General features: G+C 51.7%; 1 protein-coding gene across 1 annotated transcript in view; it reads left to right on the forward strand.

The window, feature by feature from the left end:
- Positions 1–19,744, forward strand: part of GTF3C1 (general transcription factor IIIC subunit 1) — an 87,968-nt gene that overhangs the window by 34,216 nt on the left and 34,008 nt on the right. The window contains exons 7-14 of the mRNA XM_059692471.1: positions 4,344–4,505; positions 8,204–8,319; positions 9,424–9,739; positions 10,352–10,566; positions 13,010–13,146; positions 14,676–14,829; positions 18,019–18,122; positions 18,899–19,080. Of these exons, the coding sequence (XP_059548454.1) occupies positions 4,344–4,505; positions 8,204–8,319; positions 9,424–9,739; positions 10,352–10,566; positions 13,010–13,146; positions 14,676–14,829; positions 18,019–18,122; positions 18,899–19,080 (1,386 nt within the window). The remainder of the gene's footprint in view (positions 1–4,343; positions 4,506–8,203; positions 8,320–9,423; positions 9,740–10,351; positions 10,567–13,009; positions 13,147–14,675; positions 14,830–18,018; positions 18,123–18,898; positions 19,081–19,744) is intronic.

Genomic DNA, 19,744 nt, shown 5'->3' on the forward strand with positions numbered 1-19,744 from the left:
TGCTGGCCAGGGTCTCACGTTCACCCTTCATGCTTTGGCTTTAGCTGACCTGTGGTCTGGACCGGGCTGCATTAAAAAGGTAGTATGAGCTGAAGGGATTTTGATATGAAAACTGAAATGCTGAGTCTGATAAAACCAGAACTGTGGGAAAGCTGTGAGCGCCAGTGAAACTGGTTCCAAGTGGCCTGGACATGACGCACAGACTGCACTTGGTCCATCCCCTGCCTGCCTTCTCTCTGACTGTTCGCCCCTTCCCCATCGGGCTGGACACTCATTAACCCTACTTACAAGCGAGACGCTTGAGGCTGAGGGAGGGCAACCAGCCTGCCCAGGTTCACACACCAGCTCTGGCAGGAGAGTCCAGATTCTTCTGTTGTTGTTAATCCTCACCTGAGGATATTTTTCCATTGATTTTTAGAGAGTGGAAGGGAGGGGGAGAGACACTGATGTGAGAGAGACACATCAATTGGTTGTCTCCCACACGTGCCCCAACCAGGGTCTCAGACCGAGACTGTAATAGAGTTATGTGCCCTTGACTGGAATCAAACCTGCAACCCTTCGGTCCACAGGCTGACACTCTATCCACCGAGCCAAACTGGCTGGGGCAAAAGTCCAGATTCTTAACCACTGTGCACGCTGCCTCTCTAACACCAGGTTTTCCAAAGTGTGATGGGTATGAAACGACATGGGGAAAGTGAAGTGTCTCCAAGGACAGTATGTTGAGAAAGACTAGAGACAGACACAGCTTGGGTCTCCTAGTCTGGTGGCTGCAGAATGTGGTGCAGTTGGGACTCGCAGCAGAGCTGTGATCCGTGGGATCTGGGATAGGCAGGGCTGCAGACCCGCGGGCCCAAACCTCAGCAGCCATCCGGACGAGTCATGCTGGGCCTTCTGGAAGCACAACCACCTCACCAAGCCCAGCGGGATGCTTGAGACCACCCTCCACTCAGGGTGTGCTAGAGACTCGCCTCTCCCAAGTCACATGCTCCTTGACAGTCCTCCGACTCCCAGTGCCCAGTGTGATTGCTGGGAACAGCTCAGTCCTTGTGTGTCACCTCCCCCACCCCGGCCAGCAGCCTGCCTGTCCATGGGCCTTCCTGAACCCCAGGCGCAGGACCAGAGCAGGAGGAGTTTCCGCATTATCTTCAGGAGCCAGGCCACCACCTTAGGCCCTGGGGCTTTTCTACCTGGCAGGAAGGCACCAACTATCTTTACAGATACTAGCTCTGCCACTCCGTAGCTCCATTACTTTGAGCAGGTCACTTAACCTCTGGGCCTCGGCTTTCACATCTGTACAATGGGGCTTTCAGGGGCCCACCAGCCTCTGATTGTGAGATTTGCTGGGTTCCTTCTTGTAACGCCCAAGCACAGTGCCTGGCCCACAGCAATGCTGGCTGTTCTGGTGGAATGATTACTGTGTGCCAGTCTCTGTACGGACGTTATCTGGGTCATCCTAATACTAACCTGTGAAGCAGAGAACCTGTCATCTCATTTTACTGAGTGGAAAACAAATCTTTGCTAACTCACTTCCCAAAGTCACAGAAATGAGAGATTGTAGAGCTGAGATTGACCCGCATTTTCTTGGTCCTGAAGCCCATCTGCCCCCACACTCCTGGCCGTCCATCCGTCTGGCTGTCAGCAGAGGAGGCAGCTGTGCGTTTGGAGAGGCCCGGGATTGGCATTGGTGGCAATGCTGTGGGAGCGGAGGGTGGGAAGTCGCCGCCTTGATGCGGAGCAGAGAGCAGAGGCCTCGGAGGCAGAGAGGGTTCTTGGTCACCCTCGGGGTCTGTGAGCGTATAGCAATGTTTCCCTCTTCCACGTGTGTCTGTTGGGGGGCTGTTCCGTGTATCTTCTTGGCTAATGAGCCCCGTAAGGAAGTTGAAAGGGGTGGGAGAAGAAATGCAGGGCTGTAGCTGAGTGCCGGTCTGCTCCGCTGGGTGCTGCATCGGGTCACGCTCACGCAGACGCCACTGGCCCTGGCCCTGGCCCAGGTCACATGGGCGCCTGTCAGTTAGGGGCTATTTGTCATCCAAGGTTAGGGGCCTGAGCTCTAAGGCAGACTGCCTGGTAAAACCCAGCTCCTCGCTTGCTACCGGTGGGAGTCTCTCAGTGTGAATGGGTGGGAGCCCCATCCCAAGGTTGTGGTGAAGACTGGCTCATGTGACACGTGGAGATCAGAGTCCAGGACACGGCTCTCCTTGAGAAATGGTAGGCGTTTTACTATTAGGAGCAGTAGATTGCTCTGTGAGCACCACCTAGGAGCCAGAGGCGGGGGTGGGGGGGGATTGGGAGCGGCTCAAGTAGAGGACAGCAGGGAAGACCCCTTGGGGAGTGGCTTGGTGGACAGTGTCTGGTCATGTGTTAGCAGCAGGTGCCTCTGCCCCAAGGGAGGGCCCAATCCCGGTCACCTGGGCCTTCAGATAGTTCTCACCTGCATAGATGGGCCCAGGGGTCCCATGTCCACAGGTTTTTACTCCTGATTATTAAGGCTCCCATCCAGGCAAGAGAAATGGAGGGAGAAGGCAGGTACCTAGAGCAAAGGCAAAGCCGCAGAAAGCAGAAGAGCCTGGGAAGATGGGCCAGGCACAGGGAGCTGGGGCTTAAGGAGGTCTGTGCCAAGGTGTGGCTTCAGGTTTCTCCTGTTAAAAAGCCATGAACTGGGGGGATTCCTGTCACTTTGAGGTGTGGGGGGGAGTCAGCACCAGGCTGCCCCGAGGACCATCAAGGCTGCCATACTCCCTCTGGTGGTCAGCCTCAACTGCCCTTTCTCTGAGAGTAAGATTGACAAGTTCAGGGCCCTGAGATGCTTTCTTGTTTTTGAACTTCACTGTGAGCCACGTGCTCTGTCTCCACCAGGCTCCTCTGACCACGCTCAGTGGCGCTCTGCTGTGGGCATTTCCGTGGCCACAGCTCCTGCACAGGAGGCGCTGGGTCGCAGACCAGCTCCAGTGCCACCCTCTGCGGTGGTGCTGAGGACTCTGCACCTCAGAGTGCTGCTGAAGCTGGTGGAGAATCCATCCGTGTCCCTGCCGCAGCAATGACTACAAGCTGAGTGACAAAACAGGAATTTATTATTCCACAATCCGGAGATCAGAGTCTGAAATGGGTCTCACTGGGCTGAAATCGAGCTGTCCACAGGCTCTGGGAGACGCCATTCCCTGGCCTTTGCCAGTTCCTAGAAGCCACCCGCATGCCTTGGCTCAGGTTCCCTCCCTCCATCTTCAAAGCCAGCGAAGCGTAGCCCCTCCAGTCTCACTCTTCTCCTGCATCCCACTGACAAGGGTATCATATTGGGCCCATCGGATAATCCAGCACCGCCACCACCACAGAAGCCTTCATCGCGCCTGCAAGTCCCTTTTGCCGTGGAAGATAACTTGTTCATAGGTCCCAGGAGTTAGGGCGCGGACATCCTGGACGGGCAGTGTTCTGCCTCCACACTGTCATGTGTCATAGGACCCCTCAGTGCAGAATCGCTTCTCCCAGGTTGGGGACCTGCGATCCTGCCTGAGCAACTAGGCCCCTGTCGCTGGCGAGCTGTTGGATGCTTGGCCCCTCTGTACCTCAGTTTCTTCATCTGCGAAGGGCCTTCTGGCGTTGTCAGGATCCAATAAGTTAGCACATGTAAAGCGTCAGACATTGTTGCTTTTCCTCGTGCCTTTATCTTCTCCAGCCGTGGGCACGCACTGTCACTTTTCCTACGTTGTGCCTTCAGAATAGGTGCGGTGTGATGGTTTGAAGCCAACCCAGTGTGAGGAGCCTTCTCTGGGTACCACCACTTGGTCCCCGTCGTCCTTCTTTTATATTATGCATAAAAGCTGTTGCTGCACAGAGTGCTGGGGGGGCTGTTATGGTGGCAGCTTTCACCTCATTTTGACTATTCTTTTGGACTAAATGTCTGCACTTAGAATCACGGGGTTAAAGGCTTCCTGAAATGCCCACCCTTTATTGGTAGTGGGTATCGGCACACTCAGAACAGGATGGTTTTCATCCGGTCAGCAGTACTGCCTGCTGCCTGCTGTGCTCCCGGCACTGTTCTGGGGGCTGGGGCGACTACGGTGGGAAAAGACAGGCCTGGAGCATGTTTCAAGCAGAGGCTGCTGTTTACTTAGTAGGACTGACAGGGCACTTCATTACTCCTCTCATTTGCATTTCTTTGTTCACTAATTATGTCCAAAACAAAGAGCAGTTTTACGGAGTAAATTTTCAGGTCTTGTACCCCAAGACGTGCAGTTTTTAAAGTGTCAAACTCCATGCTGTGCGGGTCCTCTCTCTGGGTCTCTCTGCTGAAGTGCCCTCCCCCAACACTGTTCACCTATTGATGGAGGTCGTGCCTGTGTTCCCAGGGACCGACGTCATGGTGCGCTGCCTGAAGCTGCTGAAGGAATTTAGGCGGAAGATCGAGGACGACCAGGACGACGATGAGGACGAGGAGGTCATCTCCAAGGCAGTGCCCCCGGTGGACATCGTGTACGAGCGGGATATGCTCACGCAGACCTACGAACTCAGTAAGCCCCGTTCTCACACCTGCTTGCGGGCGGCTCCTGAGCATTGGAGGCAGAAATGTTTGCCCGTGTGTCAAGAGGGCTTCGCTCTTGAGGCTGTAGCACAGCAGGAGGCACCATGGGTCGTTGAAGGGTGTAGGCTTTTGGGTCAGATGTGAGCTTGAATCCTTGCTCTGCCACTTGTTAGCTCTATGACTTTAGCAAGTTCTCCAAGCCTCAGTTCCTTCATCTGCAAAATGGCGATAATACCCACCATGGCATGTAATGAGGACTAGGATTAAAACATTTGGTGTAATGCCTGGTATATAGAAGGCACTAAAAATATTAGCTGTTAGTGTTACTACTCGAAGATTTGAGAGCCACCTACCATCTTCTAAAATTGATCTGGAGTCACTGCAGGCTGAGAATTCCAATGACAAGTGGGGGGCGGGGAGGGAAGATATGTCTCCCCTCATTCTTTAGCTTTCCTCTGGATCCCCTAAAAGCCATGTAAGACAGCAGTGCCCCATTATAGTAGGTGTGGCTGCCGGTCCCTGTAGGAAGGGAACAGAGTAGAAGGTGAGGTGGCTGCCGGAGAGCTGATTTGGCCGCAGGACAAAGACACACTGGCAAGTCAGCACAGCATTTTTGACAGGCTGAGTGGCAGCTTTTATCAGCTGTTCCCATCTCTCAGAATGGGTTCCTCAGAACACAGTTTGGGAAAGGTCACCCTGGACCCTCTCCGCCCCACCATTAGCATGTTACTAGTTCAGTTTGGGAACACATTCTCGTCACCTCTTTTCATCCTGGCATTGCTTTTTCTACATGTACAATACAGCAAACCTCCTTCATCCGGATTGGCGTTATCTGGTAGCCTCAAGTGTGTGTGAGTCAGGAAATAAAGGGGAAGATATTTCTGAGCAAAGAGCTGTGCCAGGAAGTCTGCCCTGCAGTCGCGTGTTTTACTTGTAGGGACTCCCTGCCGCCCACCATGGCTCCTGCCAGGCTCCTTCCTAGGGCTGCCAGCCTCCAGTAGCCCAGCCCATTCAGAAGGGCTTCTTAGCGATACAGTAACGGCACTGGGCGTGGCATGTAGCAGCAGGAGCCAACAGATGGATCCAGTAGATGGGGCCACCTAGCATGATCCCTTCCAGAGTCCTGCTGGTTGACAGCTGTGACAGGACAGTGATCCACATCACCTCTGTGTCCACCGAGAAAGGGTGGGAAAATGTTGAAGTTCTTCTTTTTTTTTTTTTTTTTAAATTAAATCTTTATTGTTCAGATTATTACATTTGTTCCTTTTTTTTCCCCCCCATACCTCCCCTCCTCCCAGTTCCCGCCCCACCCTCCGCCCTCACTCCCCACCCACTGTCCTCATCCATAGGTGCACGATTTTTGTCCAGTCTCTTCCCACATCTCCCACACCCCTTTCCCCCCCAAGAATAGTCAGTCCATTCCCTTTCTATGTCCCTGATTCTATTATAATCAACAGTTCATTCTGTTCATCAGATTATTTATTCACTTGATTCTTAGATTCACTTGTTGATAGATGCATATTTGTTGTTCATAATTTGTATCTTTACCTTTTTCTTCCTCTTCCTCTTCTTAAAGGATACCTTTCAGCATTTCATATAATCCTGGTTTGGGGGTGATGAACTCCTTTAGCTTTTCCTTATCTGTGAAGCTCTTTATCTGACCTTCAATTCTGAATGATAGCTTTGCTGGATAAAGTAATCTTGGTTGTAGGTTCTTGGTATTCATCACTTTGAATATTTCTTGCCACTCCCTTCTGGCCTGCAAAGTTTCTGTTGAGAAATCAGCTGACAGTCGTATGGGTATTCCCTTGTAGGTAACTAAGTTTCTTTCTCTTGCTGTTTTTAAGATTCTCTCTTTATCTTTTGCTCTTGGCATTTTAATTATGATGTGTCTTGGTGTGGTCCTCTTTGGATTCCTTTTGTTTGGGGTTCTCCGCGCTTCTTGGACCTGTAAGTCCATTTCTTTCACCAGGTGGGGGAAGTTTTCTGTCATTATTTCTTCAAATAGGTTTTCAATATCTTGCTCTCTCTCATCTTCTGGCACCCCTATAATTCTGATGTTGGTACGCTTGAAGCTGTCCCAGAGGCTCCTTACACTATCCTCGCATTTTTGGATTCTTTTTTCATTTTGCTTTTCCAGTTGGATGTTTTTTGCTTCCTCGCATTTCAAATCATTGACTTGATTCTTGCGCTCCTCTGGTCTGCTGTCGGGCGTCTGTATAATATTCGTTATTTCAGTCCGTGTGTGCTTAATTTCTAGTTGGTTCCCCAATATAAGATCGAGGGTCTTATTAGTTTTCGTGTAGATCTCATTAAGTTTATCGGCAGCTTCTAAACAGTTCTTGAGAGACCTTAAAAGTGTGGTTCTGAACTCTATTTCTTCCATTGACAATTTTGTCCTGTTTCTTTGTCTCCGCATTTTGTTATGCTTCCTTGGTGCACCCCCTAGTGGTCTTTGTTCGCAGTCTTATAGATAAATCTTGATTGTTGTAGCTAATCCCAGGGAGGGTTTGACCTCCAGGCCAAGTGGCTATGAGAATCAGCTGTGTCAGCAGTGAGAGAACTTCTGTCCTCTAGGGAGGTGCTAATCTAGCCTTTGCCTGAGGCTATCCGGCAAATGCCTCTGTGCAGGGCTTGGGCGGGGCGGGTCGCACAGGATCAACAGGGTGGGCCGAGAGAGCAGTTATGGCGGCTCTCAGTCCTGTCCCCAGGGGCTCTGCCTCTCTGAGTCCCAGCACCCGCTGCAAAGCTCGGAGAGAAAGCTGCACTCGCTCTGACCGAAGCCAGACAGTCCCGCTTCTCCCTTTGAGTCTGGGTCCCTAAAGACTCGCCTGTATCTGGAGCTCAGAGTCTGCGACTCCCTCCCGATTGAAAACGCCAACCGCGCCCTCTGCCGCCAGCCCGCTCCGCGCACTCCGCACCTCAGAATTTGACTTCAGCACTGCGCCTCCTCTGAGTGTCCGTATGCGTTTCTCTTTCCTCCTAGTTGTAGGACTTCCACTCAGCCAGCGTTCCTGTGGTTCTGGGTGATGTCCGTTCCGTGTTTTAGTTTCACTTTTGAAGTAGTTGTTCAAAGCAGCAAACTCCGGCGTTAACCTATGCCGCCATCTTGGTTCTCCTCTTGAAGTTCTTAATTAAACAGTAGTGGGATGCTTTTTAAAGGGATTCATTAAATTTATCTAAAAAAGTCCATTCATGGGAAAGAGCTAACTAACTTCCTGCTGCTGGAACTTAGTAGACCAGAAGCTGCTCACTTGCCATTTGGATGGTGAGCACTTAAAAACTGGTGCTTAGCCCTGGCCGGCTTGGCTCAGTGGATAGAGCATCAGCCTGTTGACTGAACTGCCCTGGGTTCGATTCTGGTCAAGGGCACATGCACGGGTTGCAGGCTTGATCCTTTGTGGGGTCGTCAGAAGGCAGCCAGTCGATGAGTCTCCTCATTGATGTTTCTCTCTCTCTCCCTCTCCCTTCCTCCCTGAAATCAATTAAAGAATATATTTAAAAAGAAAACTGGCCTTAGTGGTGGTATTCAGAATGTTGGGAGGGGAGAGAGGAGACATTTGTTTTCTTCTATTTGTTGGTGTCACTGCACTGAACTGCCTGCTTTAAAGGTGGGTGGGAATTGACGTGACTGGTGCAGAATGGCCCCTTTGCAGAGGTTGGGTTCAAGTGTATTGTTTCACACAGTTGAGCGCAGAGGCACGAAAGGAATTTCCCAGGCTGAAATCCGAGTGGCCATGAATGTGGGAAAGCTGGAAGCAAGAATGCTGTGTCGTCTTCTCCAAAGATTCAAAGCTGTCAAGGTAACATCGCGAGTCCTCCGGGCCATTCACTGTCTGGGTGTGCACACAGTGTGATCATGAAGGAGTGTCTCAGCAGGTCAGAAAACGGACGGGCTGCCGTCTCCCCAGGCGGCAAATGCTGCCCGGGCCCCATACTGGGGTTTTGTTGGTTTTCACTTCTTAAAAACTGAAGGAGTTGTCAGCATTGGAAAGCCAGGACATGTGGCAGTACCCCCCTTCCGTGTGGGGCACCAGCTGCCGTGACAGAGCCTCCGGCCGCCCCTGCAGACAAACAGGTGCCCTTCAGGGCTCCACAGGCCCTTCTGGCCCCGTCTTTTTTATGCTACTTGTCTGGCTCTTAGGGCCTGAGCTGGCTAAGTAGGCATGTCTGGCGTTCTCCTTTCAGAACTCAGACCTGCTGTCTCAGCCCTTTGTGCCTCACTCTCTTCTTCTGAATTTTTTGGCCACTTTTCTGGAGGGCAGTATTAGAATGAAGCTAATGATTGTAGGGCCCTTGGCACTGTCCATGGCATGTGGTTGGAATATAAAAAATGCTGCTCTTCCTGACATTTAGGGCCCTGGGAGGGCCCCTCTGCCCTGTCCTAGAAGATAGAGTGAGTGTGGATTGGTGATGACTTCATATCAGTCCCCATGCAGTGGCTGAATGGAGCTGTGACCTCCGGGCCCCGACTCGCCAGTCTGTGGTCACAGGTCTAACTCATTGAATTGTACATAGCAAACCCTCACTGCTTACTAACCATTTCTTTATGGCCTAGTCCTGAGCCAGCCATGGGGGCACGTGGAAGACCAAGTTAGGGCCTGGCATGAACTGGACTACCTGCAGGTCCCTAGCAAAGCATGTCTCGCAGAGCAGACACACATTCAGGATTGCGATTGAGAAAACTCTCCGACAGGCCTGTGGACGCAGGAGCTGAGGGGGCCGCGGCAGGAGACCTGTGAGGGAGCATCCATAGGCCCGACTGGGGCCTGGGCAGTGAGGTGGAGGAGAGAGAGGCAAACGCAGGCATGATAAGGAAATGGACACCGCAGGCCCAGGGGCCACCTGAATGCCTGTGTGAACAGCGCCCTCTTCTGAACGTAATTAAACACATCTCACCTTCCCAGGGATTCATGGAAGACGAGGGGCGGCAGCGGACCACCAAGTACATCTCCTGCGCGTTTGCAGAGGAGAGCGACCTGAGCCGGCAGTACGAAAGGGAGAAGGCGCGCAGCGAGCTGCTGACCACCGTGAGCTTGGCCTCGGTGCCGGAGGAGTCCCTCCCGCCTGAGGGAGAGGACACTTTCCTCTCTGAGCTGGACAGCGAGGAGGAGGGCAGCAGCAGCGGCAGCAAAAGGAGAGGCAGAGGGTCGCAGGGAGACATGAAATCCTCCTTCAACTCCAGTCTCGGGAGCCAGCCTCATCACTCCACCCCCATCAAGGGTACGGTGCTCGGGGTGGGAGCAGGGGAGCGGCCGGGCGCGTGTGCCTCGCTCTGAGCTGCTGCCCATCCGCCTTGCTCTGGTTTCTTCAGAAAACACCCCGTTCGGTTCAGCAGGCACTGAGAATGTCCTCAGTGCCGTCCTAGTTCGGGACCTGCTGGTGTCACCTACGTCACGTCATAAGTTTAGAGGAGACGGCCGTGCGGTCTGTCTCCTGGCTCCTTGGCAGTGCTTTGGTTTGTGTTTTCACTGTTAAAGCGATGGAACCCCATAAGCTCCCTCAGTCCAGTCCCTCCAACAACCTAAGAACCCCTCAGGCTTTCAGTTTAGTCACAGAAGACATTCCTAATGTGTGGAGGGTTGTCTACGGCCATACCACCCTGAACGCGCCCGATCTCGTCTAATGTGTGGAGGGTGGTGCTGGTGACAGATTTTCAAATCAGGTGTCCAGCTGCGGGGGCACCGCCCTGCTTGCTGGGTTCACTGCCCCATCTTCACGCTGAGCACTTGGGTCTTCTAGCCTGGGTGGGTCTGGGCTGGCTGCCAAGTGGAGAGGCCCCTCTCGCTCTCCCCTTGATGTGGCTGCAGTTCATTCTTTCTACTCTGCCTCCAGGTGGCTGGAAAGTAAACCTGCACCCGCTGAAGAAGCAGCTGACGGCCTCCCCCGGAGCTGCTGAGGAGAGGGCCCGCCGGGGCTCTGTCGGGGCCGACAGCCTCCTGGACACCAGCAGCTCCTCAGAAGCCACCTCGGCCTTCGGCTCCCACTGCGTGGAGAGTAACAGCGGCGACATAGCTGTGATCGAAGAGGTCCGGCTTGACAACCCAAAGGTGAGCGCGTGCCCGCCTGAGGGTGCGTCTTCTCCAGGAAGCAGCCTGCGGCAGGTGGACGTCAGCCTTGTCAGTTCTGTGCTTAAGGATCACAACGACCTCAGAGGCCTCAGATGCGAGTGCTTGGTCCTGCCAGGCCGCAGGCACTAGTCCACACACCACGTGACGCAGCCTGGCCTCACCCGCCACACGTCACCTGCACTCATACCTAGAGTTGTTACATCTCCAACACCTTACACTTTCTACTTAAATTTGTTTGGAGGGAAATGTATATGTCCAGTTTAGATGAGTGGTTCTCACTTTGGCCCAATTTTGCACCAAAATTTGATGTTTTTAATTGTCACGACCTGGGGGAGAGGGTGCTCCTGGCATCTAGCAGGGAGAGGCCAGAGGTGCTGTTACAGATCCCAGAATGTGCAGGACAGCCCACAGCAGCCACTCAGCCAGCCCAAAATGTCAGCAGTGCCAGGACTGAGAAACTTCTGCAGACAAAAGGCCAACATCATTACTATAAAAAGAGATAAACCATAAGATAGATGTAATGAAAATAAAACTATATTGGTACATTTGGGCCAAATACTGTTGTATGTCAGAGGGTTAAAGACACAGTACAATCAAACCAATGCCTTTTCATCAATGTAATTAGATTAAACGACAAGTGATTCAGTTCGCTGTCCTTAGCCACCTGAAACTGCCTCAGATAATGGCGGCGCCTCCCGCACTTTAGAAACATAGGCTCAGAGGAGGAGGCTCCCAGCAGAGAACAGACCTGTGATCAGGGCGGCTTTGGACGCTGCCGCTGCTGTTTTGTTCGGGCTTCACAGCAGCCCTGTGCGGTGTCAGCTCTGGTCCGGGAGGAGGACAGTGGGGCTCTAGGAATTGGGTGAGGTGCCTGCCCAGTTCATGACACTGAGAATTAGAACCCTCCTGTATGCAGTTCCCATCCCCTCCCCTGCCTCTCCCTTTCTGTATGGAGTCCTATGCTGTTACTCTCCCGGCTGCAGAAGGATTGGGGTGGAGGGTGGGAAAGGCTTTCTGGATTTTTCTAAAACCTTTCGGCCCTTTCCTGTGCATTGGATGCCATGCCTCCTCACGGTCGAGTCATGACTGGTATTGTCTAATCGAAGAACCTAGGCTTGCATGCAAGTGGATCCCAGCCTGCCTCCTCCTCCCACTTCTAATCAGGCCCACGCGTCTCCCTCCACGCCCTAGAACTCCTGTTGCTGGCTTCCTCACTCAGCTCTTTCTCTTCCTCTTAGAAATTTGTTGCCAAAGTATTGGCAGGATCGCGTCCTTGTACTTGCTGAGGAGAGGGGTGTGAGAAGGACTACCCGCAGGCCCCTAGCAGAGCCTGTTCCCACGTGGCTCTCCAGCAGCCCCACTCAAGTGTGGCCATATTTACTCATGTTCTTCTCCAAATGTTTGCTCTGAAATGCAAGAGAGAACAAAGGTCTTTGTGCCACTCCTGGGCCCTCGAGCCTTTCTGCCTGAACGGAAGAGCTGTGCCTCCTGGAGCTCCCGCAGAAGGCAGGGCAGCGATCTGTTGTGATACCAGCCCTGAGCGGCCTCCTCCAGCGCATTCTCGTCCTCCTGAAAGCGCCACTCCGAGCGAGGGGCCCCCAGATAAGGGCCCTGGGCTGCCGTGTGGCACTGATCTGTGCCAAGTGGTTTGCAAGGAGTATGTTAGAGCTGGAATCTCCTTTCACGGCAGGTGCACGTTTCAGCTGCAGCATGTTTGATCTGAGAGAGCAAGTTCATTTAGGCTCCTAGAGGACAGAAAGGAGCTGTGAGAGAAGTGAGCGTTTGGGCAGGGATAAGAGGGAGAAATGATCTTTTTTCTCCTTCCTCTTCCCCTCACCTCATCCTAATTTCCCTAGGGCAGCCTGCTCTGAACTCAAGCCGGTCGCTGCTTCTGTCTTCTATTCCCAGAGAGATTTCCCGTGACTTCTGCATTTGGAGTCAGAAGCCCATGGGGCATAACTTGTCCTGGCGCACATTCACGCTCTGCGACCTGGACGGTTACTTGCCCCGCTGAGCCCTGGTTTCCTCTTCCGTAAAATGGGAGTTTTTGATGAACAGAAGCTTTATAGAGTGACTGGCGTGGAGCTGTGCTCAGCGTGTCAGTTTCTTGGGGAAGGACCCAGGGAAAATGGAGCGTCTGCTTTGTGCTGCTTCAGGGGGTGCCATAGAACATGCCTCGTCTTCTCTCTGAGCCCAGCTGGTCTCCATAGAGTCCAGGGCCGTCTGCTGCAGATGCCTTTGTTGTTTCACGGCCCCGAAGTAGCGGGGGGTGGATCCTGCCGGGGAAATAGTCCTCTTGGCTTCCTTCTTGAAACAGGGCATAGAAGTTCCCTAAGGAGGGAAAGTATGCCACAGGAGTGGTGTCTGCCCCCCAAACTGTGCTGAGCCCATCGTATTCTTGTGCTTTTGGTCCCTGTTCTAGGAGAGTGGCAGTTCCCAGAAGACTGGGAAGCACGGCCCAGGCCAAGACAAACCCCACGAAACTTACCGACTGCTGAAACGCAGGAATCTGATCATAGAAGCTGTCACCAACCTCCGCTTAATCGAGAGCTTATTCACGTAAGGAGTCTGTCGGTCTCGCACTAGGGATAAATCTCAGGCCAGTTAGTGATGACAGGTGCAGAAACGGCCGAGAGCCATTTGGATCCCCTCCCCTCCCTGTGTAGATCATGGTGCCCCTTGTGGCAGAAAGGACTTAGTCTGTTCTTGTGATCGGACAAGTGTGGACACTGAGGAGCGTCAGCACGTGGCGGAGCGGGGACTGAGCGTGAGCTGGGAGTCCTGGGGGAACAGCTGCGCCTTTCTCCCTCCTTGGAAACTTTGTGGCAGCACAGGGGCAAGAAGAAACTTAGGCAGATAGTAGCATCGGCTAGAATCTCACATGAAAGCAGAAACAAGAGACGCAAGTAGAACTTCCGTGCGCGGGGTGCCTCTGTTCATGGAGAGGCTCTGCACTCTGGTTTGGTCCTTCCGACTGCTGTTACCACCACCTCCTGGGCAGCATCTTCATGGCTCCTGAGGCACCCAGCGTGAAAGGCACCTGAGTCAAGGACGTGACCTCTCTAGGCAATGGGGAGGCCATCTGCAGACACTACTGCCGAGCTCCCTTCTTTGGTGCAGTGCCGGGTTTGGCCAAATGTTCCTACTGTCCCTGCCATTCCCATCAGTGATCTAGAAACGTCGCCATAGTGACTCAGTAAGATCTAGAGCAGGGGTGGGGAGCGTCCAGCCCCTGGGCTATATAAGGCCCACGAAATCATTGGGTCTGGCTGTGCCCAGCCATTAGAAGTGAATTAATTAAATGTTTTACTACATATAGCAGGCTAATTCGTTATTGTTAATCCTCACCCAAGTATATTTTTCCATTGATTTTTAGAGTGTGGAAGGGATGGGGAGAGACAGAGAGAAACATCGATGTGAGAGAGACATGGATTGGTTGACTCTTCCACGCACCCCGAGCAGGGCCAGGGATCGAGCCTGCAACCAAGATACTTGCCCTTGAGAGGGATCGAACCCAGGACCCTTCAGTCTGAGGGCCGATGCTCTATCTACTGAGCTAAACCAGCTGGGGCTAGCAGACTAATTTTTAAGTTGATAATTTTGTATGACCCATGAATGATATAAATACCCAAGTGGCCCTTGGCAGAACAAAGGTTCCCCGCCCCTGCTCTAGAGGGTAAGGTAAATGAGAGGAATCAAAAAGAGCTTCCGATCCGAGGCGTCAGCAGTGGTAAGCTGGAGCATTCCTCGCTGGGTGTTAAATTGGCATAGAGACTTCATCCAGAGGTTGCCATCATGGCTCCCAGCTTCCCTGCCATCGCGTCACAAATCATGTAATCTCTTGAGTTCCTGGTGAGAAGCTCAGAACGGGAAGCTGCTGCGAATGGTGGCTTGTCTTTAGCCAGCTATTTATCCCCAAGAGAGATGATCTTAGTATCTCAAGGAGTCAGCCTTTCAATGGTGAAACTCCCTTTAATTCTCCCCCAGTTTCTGTTGGATGCCATTAGGCATGTCTCGGTTGCCTGGGTTGGGAATGGTCTTCTATGATGAGGTTGGAAATATTAACTGCTTATTTTGTGATGCCCCAGGATTCAGAAAATGATCATGGATCAGGAGAAGCAGGAAGGCGTGTCCACCAAGTGCTGTAAGAAGTCCATTGTCCGCCTGGTGCGGAACCTGTCTGAGGAAGGGCTCTTGAGACTGTATCGGACTACGGTTATCCAAGATGGCATCAAAAAGAAGGTAACCACGGGCTCTCCTGATGCCTGCAGAGCCAACTGCTGCAAGTTTCCTTGTCCAGCCTCTCATATCCTTGTTAGATCTCTGTCATTCCTCTGTTGTCAGTCACTCGGAATTTCCTGTTTGCCTCCTAATTTGGGGAACAGGGTTCATCCCATCTTTCTGTGGAAGCTGGAAACAGAAGAGAAAAATAATGTAATTGGATCGTAGAGCAGCATGTGCCGCCCACGGCAGGTGTCCAGCCGTGGAAGAGAGGAGGGAAACTGAGGCATATGGACGTTCAGCAGCATAGCATGGGGAGTAATTAAGCAACACTTAGGAGGTGGAAAATTTAGACTAAGCAGCAAGAACACTTTCCACAGAGATCGGAGGAAACATCTCCCAGAGGAGATGATGGCTGTGGCTCAGTTAGCTTGCACTGCTGTGCTTATCCGATGGGAACAACATCTCTCTTCTGTCTCAATTTATCTGTTTCTGTAAAATTTAAAGTTTGGGGGCATTCCCATAGCAACTGTAGCTCAGTGACTTTGCACATATTCTAAGGCATAAATTTTTCAGGGTCAGAATAATTTGAGAGCCCAGCTGGGCACTGGGACCAAAGGGAATGGTGCTGCGAGGACAGTCACTTGTAATTTCCTGACCTTTTTTTCTGACTGCACCTTAAATCTCTGCCTTAAGAGAGCTCTGCTTTGATGTTTTGTTTTCTTAATAAGCTGGCAAGGTCATTTCAGTTTTTTTACTTTAACTTATTTATTGAGACATTGAAGTTTGAAAAAGAGCAGTACAAAAAATGACTTCAGAAACACATTTTCTGCCATTCTGTGTTGACAGCACTCATCGATCTTTATGTCTGCTGTGAGTCCCCTTGACCGTGTTCCTCTCCCATCCCCAGCAGCCTGCCACTCAGCCCCTGAAGCAGTGGCAGGAGGCCTTCTGCTGCTGTCTCCCGTGGAAGGACAAAAGCCCATCAGTTGCGACACCTCTGATTTCTGTTGGCCTTCACAGAGCAGAGGTTTCAGAGGGGAAAGACCTGTCTGGGCAGAAATTGAGGGCAAGAAAGCCTTACCCCATCTAGTAATGGAGAGGGGCAGTCTGACAATGGTATCCCCTGTGTTTCCAATTCCTATTTGGCCCCATAACTACCAGGCAAAACTGGGGTGAGTGGGACAGGAGTTGGGGGTGGAAGCAAGTGCAATGAGGACTCAAAGATGAAGGTGCCCAGACCGGGGACCTCTTGCCACAAGTACACTCAGTTCTCGAACTCAGTTCGTTCCGGAAGGCTATTCAAAAGCATTTTGTTCGAAAACTGAATCATTTTTCCCTATTAGAAATAACGTAAATTGAATTAAATCATTCGACTCCCAAATGATTTCCTATTTTAACTTCTCTTACATACAGTAGGTCTAATGTCTATTTAATCTCTAACAAACATTACTTAAATTTATCGAACCACCCCCTACTGGCCTTCTACCCCTACTGGCCTTAACCGAACCCCTTTCAGCACTGGTGACAGGGGTGGATTTTAGGAGGTTACTGTGCAGCATCTTCACTTTTTCACTTATCGTTGCCTCACAGGGTAACTGCTTTTTGTTTATCCAAATCAACTGCCTCTTCAATTGCCTGTAATCATTGTTTTGTTAGCACTTTCACACTCAACGTCAGCACTCTTGATGGCCTCTTTGTTTTAAAACTGTGCAAATAAACACAAAAATATTCACAGCACAATTTCCTGAGATGTTAACAAGCGGAGGTGTAGTGGTAAACTGACTCGAATTCTCCTTTGTGGCCTGAGAAATGCTTTTTGTCATGCTAATGTACCAACAAGAAGGGGTTGTCAGGTTGAGAACAGAAGTTTTGTTCAACAACCGAAACATCCCCCACCCTCACCACACTCCCAACAACTTGGTAGAGAACCAAATTGTTTAAGACGGGAGACTTTCAGGAACCAAGGTTTGACTGTACCACGGTAGTGGTGCCACTACATGGTACCCCACTTTTCCCGCTGGAAAGGGTTGCGGTATTGTACATCTGCCTCCAGAATACGCTGGCACCCAGAGCCTGGGCTGCCACAGGCTGCCCCCTGGTCTCCTGGAGCATGCGGACCAGAGTTGCTCTGCCCCAGCACCAGCCTTGGCCCTGGCTTCCGCATCTGGCCACCTGCCCATTGGGCCTGTGGAAAGTTGGCTAGGCCATTTGGCTGTGGAAAGTGGGGAAATAGGAATGCTTTGGATTTGTGCCATGCTTTTAAATTCCCTGGGTGCTACCTAGCTGTCTCTCATTTGAGCCTCACAAAACCACAAAAAAGTTGGCAGGGCCTGAGGGAGGGGTTCCCATTTCACAAATGAGGAGCAGAGGAGACTGAGCCAAGGCAGCTTTTGGTGTTTTGTTTTCTAAAACATGAGGCGTTGCTGCCTATTCCCTGTGACCCTCTTTCCAGTCATTTTTGGCTCGCAGCCTGCTGATCAGAGTTAGCCATTTAGAAAACCTCACTTTGCTCTCCCCTGCCAGTGACAGAGACAGAAAGGAAGCCTGGCTGTCCAGGTGCCTGGCCATTGTGCCTGCCGTCTCCTGCACAACTGTCACCCCGCACCCTCTGCTCAGTTCCAGGTCACTTGCATTCATCCTCCAGTTATCCCTCCGGAGGTGGTAACCACCCTCACTGCTCAGCTGCAGCACCTCGGAAAAGCTAAAACAACAAAAGCAGCTCTAAATCCTCTGCCAGTTTGTTTAGAAGCGCACCTGGCAGGAGTCCCACAGCGGCACTCAGCGAGGGGAGATTAATGAAGGCGTTTACCTTTTCCAGATGGAAGCCCTCAGGATTCACAGGCACTTCTGGAACATTCTCAGATAGCAGGAGTGGGGCATAGGGAACAGCCCACCAGGTAGATGTGAGACCAGAGGGCCGTGACACCCAGCGAGGGCACTGCAGGGAAGACGGCTCTTTCTAGGCCAGAATTCCTCCCCTGAGCAGAGCAGCGCACTGCTGATGGCAGCACTTGATCGCTTGATGAGCGGAGGGATTGTGACAATGGGAAACGGTTCACGGCGCACTTTGCTTCAGTCTCATAGCTGTCTGTAGGAAAGGTTAATGAGCGGGTAACCGGCGCTCCACCAGGGAGCCAAGTTGTGGAGCTCAGTCTCCCTGAGCTCTCCCCCCCCCCCCCCCCCGGGGACACTGCCCTCTCTCTGCAGGTGGATCTGGTAGTGCACCCGTCCATGGACCAGAACGACCCTCTGGTGAGAAGTGCCATTGAGCAGGTTCGGTTCCGGATCTCCAATTCAAGCACAGCAAACAGGCGAGTAGCAGCACCCACAGGAGTGCATGGGAAGCCTCCCGGGGCTGTCTTCATTCTGCAGCCATTTTCACAAAAGCTTTGTTTAGTCTCGTGTGCTCTCAGTGAATTCACTGGGTTGGGCTTTGTGGTCATGACCCCCTAGTATGACAAGGATCAATATCTGGGTTCTTTAAGAAAAAGGAAAATCTTCGCATTTTTTATTCCATTCTAATTGTGGGCAGAGCACTCCAAGTCACAGGCCCTGTGATGTGTGAAACTTGCTCCACCTCATAATGGCTCAGAACGATTCTAGTTGCCTTCCTGACGTCCTCTCTAGCTCTGCCCATAAATCCTCTAATGGACTGAAAGAAACTTAGGGATGGGAGAGACTTCATAGCTGGGTCTAAACCACAGGTGATCTGTGCATGAGCAGTGGCCTGGCTTGTGCATCTTGCCATACATTGGCCACATGTACTTTGAATCAGGTGCCAATTAATTTCATATTAAATTCCTGATTCCTGGCATTTATGCAGTATCAGAGGACCTGGTCTGTCAGGCTCCCTTTCTCACAGCTGCCCCGTAGGTGGGGGTGCACTCTCCAGGTCACCACAGTCCTCATCGTTCCCAAGTGTAGTGACCTGGCACATCTTATCATTTAAAACACCTGCCAGGCCTGTAGGGCAGTTGAGTTTGAGGCCTCAGGACCAAATGGCCGCATCTGATTCCTGAGGACAAACTGCCCTTTCTCTCAGCCCTTGGTTTTCTCACCATAACATTGGCTCGCTCTCGGTCTGCAGGCTTAAAGTGCCCCAGTCTGCAGTGCCCAAAGGGGAGGCCAAAGAAGGTCAAGGAAAAGAGGACCCGAGTGGATCAGGAGACTCTCCGCCGAATGATTGCTCTAAACCAGAGAGTGGACGGGTGAAAAAAACTGATGAGAAAATGGGCATAACCCAGCTTAAAAATTACAACCCTGTAGTAGGTAAAAAGCAACTTCTTGTCAATGTCTAACTGTGTTTCCTTGGTGGTTTGCATGATGCCCTTTGAGTCACTTGGTGTACATGTAAGCACTGGACTGCAGTCAGGGAATAAGGTCTGAATTACTGGCTGGGTCATGTGGGCTGGCCACATGACTTCCCCCCGGCATCAGTTTCCCTATCTGCAAGATGGAAATGATTCTTGCCCAATATACCTCACAAGGCTGTTACAAGACTCAGATGAAACTATGCCAGATCCCGCCCCGGCTGGTGTGGCTCACTCGGATAGAGCATCATCGCATATACAGAAAGGTTGCAGGTTTGATTCCCAGTGAGGGCACATACTCAGGTTGCAGATTTGATACCCTGTGGGGGTGCATACAGGAGGCAGCCGATCGATGTTTCTTTCTCACATCAATCTCTCTCTCTCTCCTTCTCCCTTTCTCTCTAAAAAAAGAAACTATTCTAGATCCCAACATGAGGAATTATTTACAAAGATTAATTTCTTTTGCTAACTACCCTTGGGCTGGAATATTCTATTTCAGAAAATCTCTACCTCTGCTGACCCCACGAGCCTTCTGGTAGTTACAGCCATTGGCGAGTTTGAGCATTCAGATACTTTTCTCAGAGTCGGGTCTCTAACAGAGCTGGCTCCTCCCTCATCCCCCA

The sequence above is a fragment of the Myotis daubentonii genome, chromosome 4, assembly GCF_963259705.1.
Source record: "Myotis daubentonii chromosome 4, mMyoDau2.1, whole genome shotgun sequence".
NCBI lineage: Eukaryota > Metazoa > Chordata > Mammalia > Chiroptera > Vespertilionidae > Myotis > Myotis daubentonii.